At 38.4% G+C, this 17,181-nt stretch overlaps 1 protein-coding gene across 6 annotated transcripts in view; it reads right to left on the bottom strand.

Moving 5' to 3' along the window:
* Positions 1–376: 376 nt before the first annotated feature.
* PRKD3 (protein kinase D3) overlaps positions 377–17,181 on the bottom strand; it is a 49,930-nt gene continuing 33,125 nt past the window's right edge. For all 6 annotated transcript variants that reach the window (XM_074863306.1, XM_074863304.1, XM_074863309.1 and 3 more), the window contains 9 exons: positions 15,975–16,251; positions 12,205–12,257; positions 11,745–11,817; positions 8,556–8,662; positions 7,850–8,011; positions 7,292–7,390; positions 5,475–5,742; positions 4,481–4,566; positions 377–3,611 (listed from right to left, as the gene is read on the bottom strand). In XM_074863306.1, the coding sequence (XP_074719407.1) occupies positions 3,438–3,611; positions 4,481–4,566; positions 5,475–5,742; positions 7,292–7,390; positions 7,850–8,011; positions 8,556–8,662; positions 11,745–11,817; positions 12,205–12,257; positions 15,975–16,251 (1,299 nt within the window). In that variant the 3' untranslated portion in view covers positions 377–3,437. The remainder of the gene's footprint in view (positions 3,612–4,480; positions 4,567–5,474; positions 5,743–7,291; positions 7,391–7,849; positions 8,012–8,555; positions 8,663–11,744; positions 11,818–12,204; positions 12,258–15,974; positions 16,252–17,181) is intronic.

Genomic DNA, 17,181 nt, shown 5'->3' with positions numbered 1-17,181 from the left:
GCTTTGTATTTCACTCCCTTTGTGGGGGAGGGGCAGCAGCCGCGTGGTCTCAGACCCCGGCAGGGACTAAACCACCACAGGGACTGAAGTATTTACTAGTGAAATCAAGTTAAAACTCATCAGCAAAGCAAGTTTAAAAGTACTCAGCTTTGGTACTTGCTTAAAATGAGATGCCTTGACATTTTTGAAGATACTTTTATGAAGAGAATGGTGACAGGAACCATGCAAAAAGAGTTACTAGTTCCAAAGCACCTGCTAACAGAATTCTGGTAACAAGGCATATCTAATGACAAATCCACACACAAGGAAGTATAAAGAACCATTTACTTCCAAGAACATTTGAAAGGAGGGAATTGGTGTAAATAAAAACCAAGTCTGGTAGGGAAATAAATTTTATTTTCAAGCTTATCAGAGGATATTTACAAACAATGGGATGTATAAAAATATAAAAGTACTTGACAGTGTCCTTTTGAGGCTATAAACTTTACATGAGCTTTTTTCTAGCATCATCATAGCACTATTTCTTGAATGAACGCAACTTAATTCATCTAGGGGGAAGGTTATTAAACACTGTAACCTACTGCTGTCAAAGTTTGCAGTAAAAGTAGGAAAAAAGGGAATAAAAAAACTCAGCTATTTTTACTACTCTGAAGAAAGGTTACTCCTAATGCATGTCTGATTTTTTTTTTTGGTTCCTCAACTATTAGCTGCTTGGGGCTTCTAGTGTCTGGCCCCATAAGTCTGCGTATATGGTCAGGAAATCTCCTCCAAAGACAAACAGCTTTTTTTTTTTTTAATACAACTTGAAGAATAAATAGCTCATATAATATTTTAGAGCAGAGCAGACTTCATGGGGAGAGACATCAGCCAGGCCTTCTACTTCATTGCTGTCCCATCCTTCTTCCATTCCTGTTGTGCTTTTTCAAGTGACTCAGCTGGCTTTATTTTCTCCCGTAAAACACCACAAACAAAAAAACCCCACAAGAAAACCTGAAGTGACAGCTCAAGTATAAAATCTGAAGTTTAAAACCAGACTCTATCTACATTATTACAGTTAGGATGGAAGATAGCAATGGCTTCACTGAAATTTAGTCACTTGAGCTGTGGAAGTTGGGGGAAAAAAAAAAAAAGCACTGCTTCCCTTGCCAAGCCCAGGCAAATACCAGACTACCAACTTCATCAGTGATTGTTCTGGTTCCAAAGATGAAAAATAGTGCCTCTCTCTGAAGAATCAGGTCAAAAACCCTGCCTTAACAGGCAGGCAAGGTTAAGGGACAAATTCTGCCCCTGTGGAACCCCTTTGCACTGCCTTGACAGCATAGAAGGAGGAGGATGACCCCCAATGTAGGAGTGGCACAGACTGCCATCAGGCGAGTCCCCCGCACAACCTGAGAAAAACATGCTAGGAGAGAGGACACATGGTGGTCGGAAGGGCTGAAATGCTCTGCCCACCGCTGGCTGTAGGAAACTGCCATACAGGTTGCACCAAGGCCTTATAGGAAGTTTGGTATATCCCTACAGGGAAGCCAGAGTTCAGCCTTAACCAACTCTGACACCTACAAAATGCAGTGGCAGTTAGATTAAGGGCAACAGGAAAAGAAAAGCTGGGTTAAAGACCCAAGCCTACCTGCGTGTACATACTTCTGTGACTGCCACTGGCTTTGCTGCCAGGTCACTCACTGCAAGCAGCTGCCAGCCCTGAAATAACCTTGTAAAATTTTATGCATATCTATCAACTTAGAATAAGTCTGCTCGCCTGCTTCCTTCCCTGAATAACAGTAGGAAAAAAATACTTATCTACACACACACACAAAAAAAGAAAATCTTTGTAGGAGAGGAGATACTCCAAAGCCTCTCATTGACTTTGCAGTTCAAGCCTGTTTCAATATTTTAAAAAGTATTTCAAACCAAGCTCCAGTTAAGCAGCTTGGCACATCGGGGATATGTACAGCCATTCAGCACCTTCCAGCAGCGCAGTGCTGTTACCCCACGCAAAAGGAAAGACTTCCACCTTTTCCATTTTTCAAAATAGGACCAAAAAAACCCCTCTTCCATTTGCATTTAGCATTCATGGCCTCAAACTTCTCTGAAATACCATGAACTTTAACTGTTATACTGTCCTCTGAGGGAATCACTTCCAAAGAACACTGCTGCTTCTTCTCTGTTGTGCCACAAGTCCAGTAAGTGGTTGGGAATCCATCAGCTGAGGCATCTGCATAAAAAACTGAACTTGGAGTTGGGCTTGGACTCTTCATTCAGCTCTAACAACAACACTGAGCACAATAAAGAGGACGGGAGGAGATGCAGGTTAAGGTCAGAAGGCAAAGCCCTTTGTCCTACAATCCAGCTGCCCTGGCAGAAGCAACAGGTGATCTGATATCCACTGTGACTCCGAGGTTTTGAGCAGAGTTAAGATACAAGCTAGCAGGCTACAAACTACTCCTGATGTAAGCCCAGGGAACCTTAACACACATTAGAAAAACATTAGAAAAATTTAAAAATCTAATTACTGAAAACAACAGAAGAATGCAGCATGTATTTTTCCCTACTCTTCCACATCCTTCTGCTAGAAGCTGTTTTTCCAGAGTGAAAGGATATGCTACATCAAGTCTTGTGTGCTCTCTGTGCCTTACTTGCAAGTTTTAAGGCAAAATGCCTTTGGTGTGTAACAATGACGTGTGCCGCCAGCCTTGCACAGCAACACACTGTTGTGGCTTATTGCTCTAACATACAAAATAAAGGACTAGCATAGCTTTGATTGTCATATCTGTAGATTGTCAGCCAGCATTTCAAGAGGAATGTAAGAAGTTACAGGGTTTTCTTTTCTTTGGGTGTCTGGAAAAAGTTCAATTAGGGCAAAGACACACATATTTAACTGTCTTAACAGCAGCAAATTATTCCTTCATCTATGAAGCTGTATCTGACCTAAACCACCATGTTTTGCTATTAGCCAAGGTATTCTGCACTGATTTCTTTTTACAGTCTCTTTTCACCATGCACAGTTTAGGAAACGGGAAATGTATCTAAGTAACAGAAAACAGTCCTCTATGGCCTAGTAAATAGGGATTAGAAAACCATTACAAAATTCTTATTGCGTAGGCTATGAAAAAAAAAAAAAAAACCAAACAACCTTGAAAAACACACAAACCATTCAATCTGTACACATTACACCTCAGTAATGGCTTTGCAGCCACACAGCTTGGTGAAATGTTACCCAACAGGACTTATCCCACTGTCCAGTAACTACTCATAGTTTAAGTCAGAGATGGAGAAAAGCTTGTCAGACGACAGTCTATTCCCATGTCAATGCAGGATCCCCTGGGGCTTCGCACACTAAACTATGTGTACAGAATTCACAAAGAACAACAGTTGCTCCAAAACTTATCTTCAGTTTCTGTCTGGAGTGTCCTCTGTTGCAATTTGACATAATGAATAAATCAAGGGTCTTCTTCCATGTCATCTGGATTAGGAGCCATAATAAAATGCTGGGGGTACTCAAGGTTGTGTTCATAAGCGTGTTCTTTCCAGCGTGCATCATCACTCTCGTGGGTAATGTAACGCTCTCCAATGCGTGTCTCAAATTCTCTGAGGTCAAGCCAAGTCTGATAATCCTAAGGAGTAAAAGATGCTTAAGGAAGCAGTTTAAGAAACAGCAGCACCATATTCCCACAGATAAATTCTGCAGTTTGTCTCTACTTTTCGTATAAACAGCCACAAGATACAATCAACAAGATCTGTTAAAAAAAGAAAACAAAAAGCAAACACACCACCCCAAATACCCCAGAGTGTCCACAAAGAATGGTTCAAACTTAAACAGGCTAGTATCTAAGGTTGTAATATTGTAAGTCATGAAAACTTTTTGTAACAAGACAGCTATCTTAGCTTTATTATAAAATTAATTGTATATATACACACACATGAAATTATACTCATTCTAGTGCTCAAAATTAATTGGATTTTCCCCTTAGCGTCTTTTAAGTCATTTGTGTACATGTTATTTGTGTGCATACAGTATTGTGAAACCATTGTGAAAGGAACCTGTGCTAAAGCAGCAGATAAATTCCATTCCAAACAATTTTGTTCTAGAAAGACTACAAGCTGTAGCACACACCAGCTTGTGTGTCAACTTCAGCACTGAACAAACAACGTTTGTCTCTATTCTGATTTCAGTGGGGCTCCATGCACTCATCACTGCCCACATTCAGAAGTGACAGAGTAAAACTGTGTTAGAGTCAGACAGAAAGAAAGGGGCGGGAGAGACAGCAAGACAAAATTTTTCTTGAGGAAAGGAGCCATCAACAGATGGGCAGAATCCTGGAGCACATAAAATGTAAAGCTAAAACCAGAAATACTCAAGCCACCATGAATGGTTGTTAACTGACTTTGATAGTAGCAGTTTTAATAAGCCTCTGAAGGATTTAATCCAAGAAAATCATTGTTCTCCCATTATAAACATAATGAAAAAGGCAGATGGGTTTACCTGTAACCACGGGTGACTAAGGGATTTGTCAACACTGAAACGTTTTCTCATCTTCACTTGAAGCAAATTGTTTATTAAATCAATGGCTGACAAAGAAGAACAAAACAAAAATTATATTGTTTAAATACTAATCACCTCTATCATTCACATGCCGCAGTGAAAGCGAATTTTTTATATGTGTGTGTATATATATCCTACTGAACTCTTTTAAACTTAATCAAGCTCTTGAATTTTATATTTAACTTTGCTTATGTTAAATGAGGCTACAAAATCGGCATGGGGTAAGCTTCCCCACCACTTTGATGGAAACACTAAAAGCTTTACTGTTATTACTCATTAATCTTTTTCCCTACTGATTTTGTGATTTTCAGAAGTGCCTAAATAACTTGACCATAATCCTGTGTTCCAAAATGACGCAGGTACTTCCACTATTGTATACTTTTGTGTATGTCCTTCCACATCTACTTGTGTGTTAATCATATATACGTTACTAGTAACAAAGCTGGCATTGGAGAGCTCCAGAGACCAACCTTGTAAACTTCTAGATTGTTCAGACCTGACATTTAGATCCAGGTTTTGTTTCACTTGCCTACATACAAAACTGAAATTCCAGATTCAACTTTGAACCATTTCTGTTATTATAGTTCAGATAAAGTATGTTCTGAGATCAGCATTCAACAAATACTCACACATGATTTAACTTTTCATTGAGAATTTTGGGAAGTTTCAGGTTATTCATCCCACCCCCCATGCATGCAATTTTTTCTTGTTAAATCTATTGGCTCCTCCTGCCCCCAAAATTATCTAAACCATTCTATTTGGCAATTTATCTTTCAAATACATGCCAGTTCATATTTATCCATTTTGACATAGTCTACTAAACTCAAACTATCAATAATTCTCACTTCCTATCTGAATAAGCCTTGAGGTTTAAGCATTTGAATGCGTTATCTACATATAAAGACATTCTAATAGAGAAAATTCATTTCTTTACCTTCACTAGAAATTTCCTTCCAAGGATTTGGTGGGTACATAAATGCTGCATTTTGAATCTGATCATTTATATCCTCATCTTCATTAAATGGGAATGTACCACTAAGGCTCACATAGACAATAACTCCTACTGACCACATGTCTAGAGAGCGATTGTAACCTTTACTCCTGAGCACTTCTGGGGCAAGATAAGCAGGTGTCCCCACCACAGAGCGCCTGAAAGATTTTTCACCAATGATACGAGCAAAGCCAAAATCACACAGCTTCACCTGCAAAAGAAATTCATTTTAAACTGAGAAATCTCTGCTTGATCTCCAAAGCATGCTACTGCTCAAGACCAGAGCAGTACTTGAGACCCTTTCTGCCACCATTTAAACATTGTAGGCATTAAAACAGAGACAAAACATTATGTAAGCCAGCCCGTTAAGGTTTTAGGTTGCTGGTTTCACAGACTGCGGATCAACCACACTTCAGGCCTTGCACAGATTCAGGTCTGAGGCAGTCTGTGCAGTACATGGCCACAAGTGTGCAAATAAGGACACAACACTTGATTCCAAGTTCAGTTCATTCTCAGAGGCAAATCCACACCCTCACAAGGCACAGAACCAAAGTTTAGAAAGCACATGAATCCCAGCCAGATCACATTCCTCTTAACGATATTCCTGAAACTGGAGGCTTCTGCTACACAGAAATCAAACAATAAGCTTTAGCTAGAACTCAGACCCAGCCAGCTCTGAACAGAACAGTTCAATACTCACCCAGGTAAAAAAGCATCAACAGCTGGTGCCTGCATTGATGCTCAAATCCTGATGGCTCTGGGATAGTTCCTTAACTTAACACAGCAGGCACTTGTACAGATAAAAGGATCCAGATCAAGTCCAATGCTAACCCCAAGTTAGTAAGTCCTCCTCTAATAAGAAAGAGCAATGCACTAAAGGCATACAAAGTGACTCTCCAGAAGTCCACTCCACTTTACATTAATGTCACAGGACTGGAAGCAATTCCCTGATGCTGCCTAGCAGCTTTTAATTTTTGTATATCCTCCATAAAATCCATACTAAGGTAATTACTAAGGCATCTAAGATACTATCTAAGATACTTAGGATCTTTAGATACTAAGATATCTAAATACTAAGGTATCTAAGGTAATAGTTGACAGAACCTAAATACTAATATTGCTGAACAACATTTTTCTTACAAAAATTAGCTATTTAGTTTATATTACATACTGAAGATGAAGGTCCCTGAGCAAGACCAGTGATAAATGGTCTTGTGCAGTCCCTTTTCACAATAGCTAATATCTTGTCTGTCACACAGACAAGAGCAAGGAAGGGAAGGAGATGCACAACAATGAAGAAGTTGTTTCTCGGGGTCAGACAGCACTGGCACAGAAACAATGACTGGTCTTGAAGCTTCTAGTCCTGTGCCTTTTCCACTGGAATAATTCTCACTAATCCAAAACACCAAATTTCCATGCACTCTTTGCAAGCATAAAAACATGCAGTCTACAAAGCCTTTTGCTAAGTGCTGGCAGTAGTTGTACTTCTCAGGCTCCTTGGAAGAAAGAATGCTGGTGCACAGCACTGTTGTGAGACATGATCCGTGTCTGAGGGGAAAGAAACTGAAACAGACCACTGAGCATAAAGCTAGGCTAAGAGTTGGAAGGAAGGAAGGAAAAAAAAGACAGTACTTGTAGTTCAAGTAATTCTAGACCAAGTTGAACAATCCCACAGAGGTCACTTTAAGCTACAATGCCTATCTTTCTTTCAAAAAAGAACAATGAAAAGTGATGAAAAGTATTCTTCAATCTTCACTCACTTGAGGAAATGGCTCTGCTGATGCTAGTAGTACATTTTCTGGTTTTAAATCACAGTGCACAATATTCTTGAAGTGTAAATTCCTCAACGCAACAAGTATCTACAAAAAGGAAAGAAGATTTTCAGAACTATTCAAGCAGATCTGAAGTGTCAAAAGCCACACACACTAACCAATACAGTAATTGGTATCAACAGTCTTCAAGAATTAACTCATAAATACAGTGCAAGCACTATTTTTTCAGTCTATCAATACTTGGAACTGATGGGGGTTATTTTCCTGAGGTTTTTTTTTCCCCCTCCTCCCTCTCTGCCTTTTGAATGCTTACTGTTCTGACATGCATTTTGGATGTCCATAATGTTATATCTTGGGGAAAAAAAGAACAAAAAAATTAACATTCAAAATTCTTTCCACGCTTATTGAACTTATTAGATGTGCAGTCCTCCGTGCTGTCTCTATTAAATAACAATACAGAAAAACCCTTCTCCAAACTCCACTCTCACATAATTACAGAGGACAAATCTAGCCATTACTCTCTAAGTAGAGAGACTGAATGCCAACCTGAGTGACCATGAACTTCGTTATTCGTTCTGGAAGTCGACTTTTCTCACTGGAAAGAATCATCTCTAGCATATCCCCATGCAGCTTTTCCATCACAACAAAGACCCGTTCCGGGGTTTCAAACATACATTCCAGGTTGACAATCCCAGGGTGGTGCAAATTCTAAAATAAAGTAGTATAGGTACATCACTAGAATAAAACAGTATGAAATATCCTGAATTACACAGAAATGTTGTACCACAAGTCAAAAAGCAGTTTCAAACAGCTTGAAACAAAACATCAACCCATGAAATATGCCAATTATCACTACTAAGACTAATTTAACACAAATTATCTGTAATGATTAATAGTACAGTTGATACACTCAGTAGCTTGAGTACAGAACATGCAAGAACAACACTCAGATTGAGGAGCCAGTAGTGGAAGACAGCAAAAAATAACACAGAGTTTCTTGCTACCTGAGGGAGACAACATGGAGCCAAAGTACATGTCTTCAGTAGATCCCCTAAAGGGAGTAGATACCACCCCCAAGTTATCAACTCTACCAAATACTCAGAAATTCCCACTCTTCTAAGATTCCCTCTTACAAAAAGACTTAGAAGTCATACACAGATCTATAAATCAATTCAGAGCACTCGCACACATTACAAAATCTCATTAATGACTTGAGACAAAAGTCCAACATGATTCCAAAATACTTTTGTACCTGGAGAATGGCTACTTCATTACGAAGCTGACTTTCTTGCTTAGTTGGAAACCTCATCTTGTCAATGACTTTGATAGCCACATCTCTTCCAGTCTTCCTGTGTTTTCCTAAACAGAAAGTCAACGTCAGCCACCAAGAGGCAGAAGCAATTAATAGCTATGAAACACTATAGCAGAAATACCTTTTTGCTGAAACAAATATATTCTGTAAAAGTGTACAATACTACTGTATTTATATTTAAAATTGCAACTGGTACGAGTAACAAGAAGCGATCAGCCTCAACAGGAGTGTTGTAGATAAATTTAAACTAGTTACTACTCTGCTGTCAGGTATGTATGTTGACATTAGATGTATTAGGTGAAGTTCTTGCTTGTGCAAGGGATTTGTACTTCAGCGAGTAATACCTACTCCCACAGAATATTGCCTCTCTTCTCTAAAACAGCAGCAGCAAAACCATTCAAGACCAATGTGAAGAGAGATCTACAAGTCTTCTCCAGTTGTTTCATACTTTCATGGGCTCCACATGCACAGGAAATTATATACCTAATACTGTATGGGAACATGAGAGTAATTATGTGCCATTAAGAACAACACGTTACCACCCAGAGGCACCCTGTTGTGATCAAAAAGCTCTAAAAGGTTGTGGTAAGAAAAAAAATATGCTGATAGCTGATGCAGGTTATCTGATGCTATGTGAGATGCATTCTGCAATACAGAGATAGGATGTTTCAAGTGCTAAGTGAGTGGCTGTAAATGCTTACCCAGCTTCTCCACAACTGCTAAGCTGATTTCTGTCATATTCACATTAGAGAGGTTAATGGGATCACACACTGCAAGACCCTGATAATATGAGACATTTAATACTAAACTAATATAGTACCACAACTCTGCACCAAAGAAAAAAGAAAGTCATTGTCTGCTCAGTGAAGGGTTTGGAAGCCATTTTAGGAAAAGGGATGATACACACAGCTACGTGCAAGCAGCACGGAGGACTCTACTGGCACTGCTATGGGAAGTCCAGCTATGCCTCCTCACTGGGTGGTTACCCAGTCAGGCCTCACCTGCTGCTCTGCAGTGCTGGTGGCCAGGGCTTAGGCAGGCACAGGAATTGCTCCAAAGGCTGCTGCGCCAAGCAACTAATGCGCCTGCCTTAAACATCATCATGAATAAAGGGTCAAAACCAGGCTTATCTCCACCGGATGAAGTAAGGCAGTTAATGGAGACATCACTCAAGGTCCAAGAGGGTTTACGAGTTTACCAAATAGAACTAACAATTGAGAGCAAAAAATAAATTTTAAAATGATTACACATTAGCAGAAATACCATCAATTACCAACTAGATGCAAAACCCAGACGACAAATGCTAGGTTGCAAGAGAATGTAAAGCAGAACTACCAAACTAACAACACACCTAACTACAGAAGCTAGACTAGAGCCAAAAATTGAACGTAAAGGAGAAATTAACAGAAAAACAGCTTGAAAATTCCTTTTCCGAAGTAAAACACAACTAACCAGGTTTCAGTGCCAGTTTTACATCAGTAAGAAACTGTCAAGAATTTTTTTTTTCTTCTGTCTCCACCTTTCAGACCCTTCAAAACTAACCAAAATAGGAAAAGCAGAGGGAAACTGTTCTCAAAGAAGCAAGAGCTGTATGTCAATACCTTGTAACTTCTTAATTTACAATTTGTAAATTAAGTTTGTCGAGAATAGAGGACACCACAAAACACCCCCAAAAAACCCCTAACAAACCAAGAATCCCCACAACAATGCAAGCAACTTGTTTTTACCTGTATTTGTTTAAATAAAAGGTTTTGTTACCATTATTTCAGTAAGCCTACACAAGTGGGGAGAAGCCAATATTAGAAGTTACCAGATCTAGTCCCCCCAAACACCAGCAACAATTAAGCAGTTTGCAGAACCAGCAAAAGAATATTTTTATACTCTCATTTTGCTCTTCCAGCTTGTGATTTTATCTTAAGAAACTGAGTATGCATATCCTATATGTTTCAAGGCATCATTAAGTGAAAAAATTTAGTACAGTAAAAGCCTTTTATAAGCATTTATTACGTTTATAAGCATTTATAAGTATTGAATCATGCAAAATACCAAGCTGAGATTTATCTAAAAGGCAATTTAGGACAGTATGTACAGAAATAAAACCAAAACATTAAAAATACTGCCTGCATTTGCACATGTTTTATTCCTAAAAGAAGCAGCACACAGATTCCCACTATGCTTTAGGAAAGCGAGAGGAAAAAAGTAGACCTCTCTCAAGAGTGATGTAAAACCAGACCATCAAACCGCATTTCAATCAAGCAGTTCAGAAGTAATATTTAACTGCACAATTGGCACACAGAAAAATCACAGACACAATACTTCCTGACTAGAAAGACAACATGACAGAAGCAGAAAGGTTACCACTTTTAAATCATTATTTATCACTTTTTCTTTCTTTCCAGATTTATGGTCTGTGGTTTTCTCAACACTTGAGATATAACACATGGGATTAAAAAAATTTAAAAAAATTAAAAATTAAAAATAGAGAGAAACAGAGTTCACATAATGCATTTCTAGTATTTCTTCTACTATAAACAATAACATGTTGCAATAGAAGTTTTTAAAAACTGAGTGATAAAACTACATTTGAAACCTAAAACAGAGACCTCTTGACAAAGATTTCTGCTGACAGGAATTTGTAGAGAAACTGTTTGCAAGTATGTCAATGTTTGCATAAATACTGTCAAAGCATAAACTGTATTTTTCTAATTGCTTTTGGCCACATCTCTCAGATACATTAAAAACAGGTATAACTGACAGCCTCCTTAAATACATGACTTCTAATACTATATTATACAGAGCACAGTGTTACAATTTGCATTAAAATGGTTAAAAATCATTAACGAAGGCCAAATTCAGACTAGAGATTGCTTTGTATTTAACTGTGGTCAAAATGCAATGCATATTCTAAACCAATTTTGATGCCAATGCAAAACTCCAAATGCAAAAGAACTGTAAGAAATACTGTACATAAAACTGCAGAGAGACACAGTAATCCAAACAAAACTTCTAACAAGATAAACTGCAGCTAGACATTCTAGATACAGCTAAGTAAATATGAAAAGGCTAATCACATCAAGCAGACAGACATTCTACCTTAATAAACACGTAATGGAATCTAATGTAATTTACCTCCATATACAATACCAAACTGACCAGAACCCAGCACTTCATCAGCAAATATTTGGTACACAGAGCTGATATCCTAATGTGCGGGGAAAAAAAAAAAAAAAAAAAAATCACAAATATCAGGAGTAATCAAAATGGTCATGAGCATATTAATATTGGCTAAACTGTATTACATTTGACATTAATCCAACTCTGTAAAGGGTGCCATTGTTACCCTCAATGGAGTGGAAAAACACAGCAAACTTTTCCTGAAGAGGATCTACTTAATTGCACTGTAAGCGAGGACATACAGTCATACAAACTAACAGCTGTGCCAGGTAAGTAGGTTTCTTCCTGTATATAATACAGACTTCTTTAGCTACAACACCCTCACGTTGCTTTCTCATACAGACACTGTTACTACCAATTACTTTGTAATACCCAGGTAAATAAACACCATTATTATACAGTGCGCATGACTCACCACATTCTCCTGGACCTGGCAATTTGACACAGAGATGCTGAGAGATAACTCTTCTGCAATAAAGAAGATATAACTGAGTAAGTAAATAGGAAGGGTAGGCTTTTTCTAGTAAAAAAGGGGGGAAAAAAAACAAAACAAAAAACCTTTACTGACTTTTAACCAACCCATAGTGAAAAGATTTTTTATTGATTTTCTGAAGAAACATCATACCCTGCAACTCAGGTTTCACAGACTGATTAAATAAACAACCCTGGGAGTTTTTGCTGGGATTATATATCACTGCTTACAAAAATAGTAGAACAGTACAAGTGTGTACACAATAGAGAGCTGGAGAACCGAAAGCAATATTAATGTGGCAATTGTATCAAAGTTCATTAAACTACTAAGAATATCTGGTAGTAATATAGAAAAATACAGGGCAGAGGACCAGGTAGATCCCTTATAGTCAAATGAATGTGGTTACTAATTTTCTGTGGCATCAAGATATAAAGAATTAGTGCATAAGAAAAGGAAACAAATCAAGCAAAGCAAGTAACAGAAGACCTGATAATTTAAAAAAGCAATAAACCCCATAATATTAACAATCTTTGTTTCATGGATAAACTACAGAAGCATATCAATCTTTAGAAGTTAAGAGCACATCTAGGAAGTGTAATTTGCAAGTAAAAGCACCAAAGATACAGAATTTTTCAGCCTGCAGCAGATGTTGACATGAATTTTTCATTACAGGAATAACATTATGATGCACAGACAAGAGGCAATACGTCAAGGAAGGCAGAAAACACCCTTTTCCTTTGAGTTCCAAGACAGAGGTGAAATATCTCAGACAAATGGACACCTATCATTTGTTATGTTAACTTCCAAAAAAAGTAGAACAAATTCACCTACTAGGTGGATAGAAGATACAATGTAGATTTAGTAGCACTTTGAAAAGAGCCTTTATCACTTTATCTAAGAAGAGCCTTCAACTTAAAAAACACAATTTCAGAGAATGAAGAAAATGTCTGTATTTGATTTTTGCCACTTGTGCTTTATCTCAAAGAAGGAATTTACAGACTTAAGATAGCAACAGATACTAGTTCTCAAAGACACTCCGAATACTGCATCTGAAATACAAACTGGAGTTACAGCTTTCCATATGTCTACTCATTATTGACTATAATCAAGTCTGCACTGGAATAACAGTACAGAACACAGGAAAAAAACAAGAAAGGCAGCAGACTAAAAAGTTACTAAGACCAACACAAACTGCAGCAAGGTTGAAACAAGGTAACTAGGAAATGAAGATACAGTTTTTGAAATTGCTTAAAGAGAACACATTGAACCCTTCTCCACAGATGGCTACAGAAAATAGTATCTGGTATGTAGAGATTGTTACTCCCACGAAGTAAATCACTTTTTCTAGTGCCTGAAATGCATAATAGGGGCTGAAAAACTCACTTCTGAAGAAATCAGTAATGCCAGGATTCAACATGTAATCTATTTCAGGTAACAGTTTACTAATCTTCTCTTTATTTCAGCTCAGAAACATCCCACAAAGAAACATCCCACCCCAAACACCAGCTACAAGGTCAGAAAAGACACTTTCCCGTATATGAGATTGGAAGAGCATCCTCATTTCTAGCTATTTTATGGCCAGAATGTGGTATAAATTGACTAGCTAGTGTCTTGTGGACATTTTGGCACAACAAATTCCCTGTTGCTGCAAATATTTCAAGCACTAGCAACATCTCCCTCCTTTTTTGGTCTTTTTATTTAAAAGAACATATTTGAGGCTTTGGGGGCTTTGTTTTTTTAACTAAAAGATTAATTTTCTTAAATGCTTTTAGGATAGATTGCATGGCTCATAATGTGTAGGAAGAGGGATAAATGGATTTTGAGGGCTTTTTAGAGTTCAAAAAACAACTCAAATTGTCTAAGAATATGTGAATGCCACTCCACAACTCATCGTAGTTTCTCATACTCCTACAATCCTAAACATGCTAAAATACTCCCTCTCTGTATCTACCCCTGCAGGTCTACTCCCTACCACTGTCACATTTTAATATAAAATGTTATTATTTATATCTGAAAAAAAAAATACTGATTTTGGAAAAAGCAACTGTCTTTGCAAGTCTCAGCAACAGTAAACCTTAGGTTCTAGAAAACAAAGAGAGCTTTGGTATATATATGGGCTGCATCAAGAGAAGTGTGGGCAGCAGGTCAAGGGAGGCAGTTCTCCCCCTCTACTCTGCTCTCGTGAGACCCCACCTGGAGTCCTGTGTCCAGCTCTGGGGCCCCCAGCATAAGAAGGACATAGACTTGCGCAAGCGGGTCCAGAGGAGGCCACAAAGATGATCAGGGGACTGGAGCACCTCCCCTGTGAGGACAGGCTGAGAGAGTTGGGGTTGTTCAGCCTGGAGAAGAGAAGGCTCCGGGGAGGCCTTATAGCAGCCTCCCAGTACTTAAAGGGGGCTACAGGAAAGGTGAGGAGGGACTCTTTATCAGGGACTGTAGTGACAGGATGAGGGGTAATGGTTTTAAACTGAAAGAGGTTAGATTTATATTAGATATAAGGAAGAAATTCTTCACTGTGACAGTGGTGAGGCACTGGAACAGGTTGCCCAGAGAGGTTGTGGCTGCCCCCTCCCTGGAAGTGTTCAAGGCCAGGTTGGATGGAGCTTTGAGCAACCTGGTCTAGTGGAAGGTGTCCCTGCTCATGGCAGGGGGTTGGAACTAGATGATCTTTAAGGTCCCTTCCAACCCAAACCATTCTGTGATGATATATATATTTGGAACTAAGAATTTCATATCAGAAGCAGCATTTTATGTATGTATAAGGACAGTTATGAGGTACCATGTCATAGATAATGTTTCCTCTCTGTAATCAAATACACATACCAGTACTGGCATTTCATAGTTTACCATTTCAGACCATGGTTGCATTTTCAGAAAGTGCCTTTACCTCAGCATGTTCATGTTCTTAACCATTGCTGATGCAGAGTCGCCAGGTATCAGAGACAGATAAACTAATCTCAATCTCCTGCAAAAGCATATTTTACTAAAAGAAGATTAAGGAGTAGCTGCAAGATTAATAGAAACTAAAGAATGAAAGCATAAATCTCAGTACAGAATGTGAACAAGTGTCCTTGCAAGGAACAAGGCATCTTAAGAGAAAGAAAAAAATATATAGTTTAGTGGAGCCTTGATAATGAATATGATCCTATGCCAGATAAAGAAAGGGAGGGCAGGTGCATAGAAAGAAGAATAGGGTACTTTTTATTACTATCCACAACTCAGCAAAAGTTCCTTCCATCACTGGCAGTATTTACATTGCATCACTAACTCCTCTTAGCTACTGGTATCTCAGATTTTAAAAAAGATATACGACAGATAATGTTTAAAAGCATCCAAATTTAGTTCTTTCAGAGTATATGTACATAATCTGGATTTATTTATTTAAGTATATTAGAAATATCTAAACTATGGTCCCTTTTAACATCCAGCAACTACATGTGAATTCTTAATGCTCCTACAATAAAGCTCTACAATATGCATTCATATTGTAAATCTGATTCTTTACTACTACTTCCTGCTACAACAGATTAAAGGATTTGCCCACCCTCCACAAACCTGAGTGTCACTTTTTAGAGACTTGTGGAAAATTATGGACCCAATTCAGCAGAGAATAGACAGCCAATACTTCACTCTAAATAAGCACTTTTCTGAAAGGAATCTCTACCATTAACAGCTTCAAAATATGAATAATAGTGCCTTGTCTGCCTGCTTACTGTGATCTTTTCCTTGTCCTGCAGCAGTGCAAACGCTAGCTTGAGGAGTGACTGGCATCAAAGCCTGACGAATGGCTTTCTCCCAGCCCTGAGCTACGTCAAGTCCAACTCCGGTGGCAGCAAGAACAGGACTGTGATGACTGCTGCCATTGTTTTCGCCAACAAAGTACACCATCGTGTCAGTGATGATCTCAAAACAGTATGGGTTGCTGCCCTGCACCACATTTGAAAAATCTCGAGGCTGAGTCACCTGGAGAATTTCTGAAAGTGGAATTTCCTGAAGAAAAATATTAAAGATTAAAAAATGAAAATGCACATATTTTAATATAGTGATACTCAAAACATAAAGTGTTTGCAAAGAAATCAAAGTAAATAAATCAAAATACCAACACCAAAATACCAAGCTTCATAACTAATGTCAAACTGTGCATGACCATTGCCCACCCATAGTTTTCTGAATTTCTCTATACAAGCCTAAAGAGACTTCCAGCCCCACCATAGTTCTCTCTACACAACTACTATTTTCTACTCAGACAAGCTGCATTTATACTCAGCATGAGACACACCCCCACCACATACAAATGATGCACAACTATAGAATGACCCCCTGTAGTTTATACAGCTTAGCTAGAGAACAACACGACAGGGGAAAAAAGTGAAACAAGACAACAGTAAGAAGAGGATGTGATTATATAAGCTAGTCAATAAGTATTGCTTCACATATCTGAATTGTTTTGGGTAAAGATTCTCTTTCATACAGATATTGACTCCTCTGCCTTGTCAGTTTAAGATCATGGTACAAGCAGTACTAGAGAACAAATCTGAAGGAAGAAATAGTTGCAAGTTCACATTAGCTGGAGGAGGACATTCCACATACATGGGAAGGTGTACAGGTACACATCACTTGCAGGAGTAGTGAACAAGCAGGTGAATGCTGGGCTGGCATTAAGGGGATATGACACAGTAGTTGATTAAAATGAAGAGCAAGTAAATGTAAAGGCAAAAACTGTGAATGATTCTAACACCAAAGACAATTAACCTGAGATTTAAGCAGTTAAAAAAAGGGGTATAAAGGGGCAAGTCAAAGGACTAAAAGCAGTGACATAACAGAGCAACAAGCAAGGAACATATTTTACCAGCTGTGTTTTGAATGCACAGGGCAACACAAGTATCAGAGAGGTCTGAGAAGAGACTGCATTGGTCAAGA

This window comes from Strix uralensis, chromosome 3, assembly GCF_047716275.1.
Source record: "Strix uralensis isolate ZFMK-TIS-50842 chromosome 3, bStrUra1, whole genome shotgun sequence".
NCBI classification, from domain to species: Eukaryota; Metazoa; Chordata; class Aves; order Strigiformes; family Strigidae; genus Strix; species Strix uralensis.
Note: the sequence above shows the minus strand (reverse complement) of the source record. Positions and strands in the feature narration are given on the sequence as shown.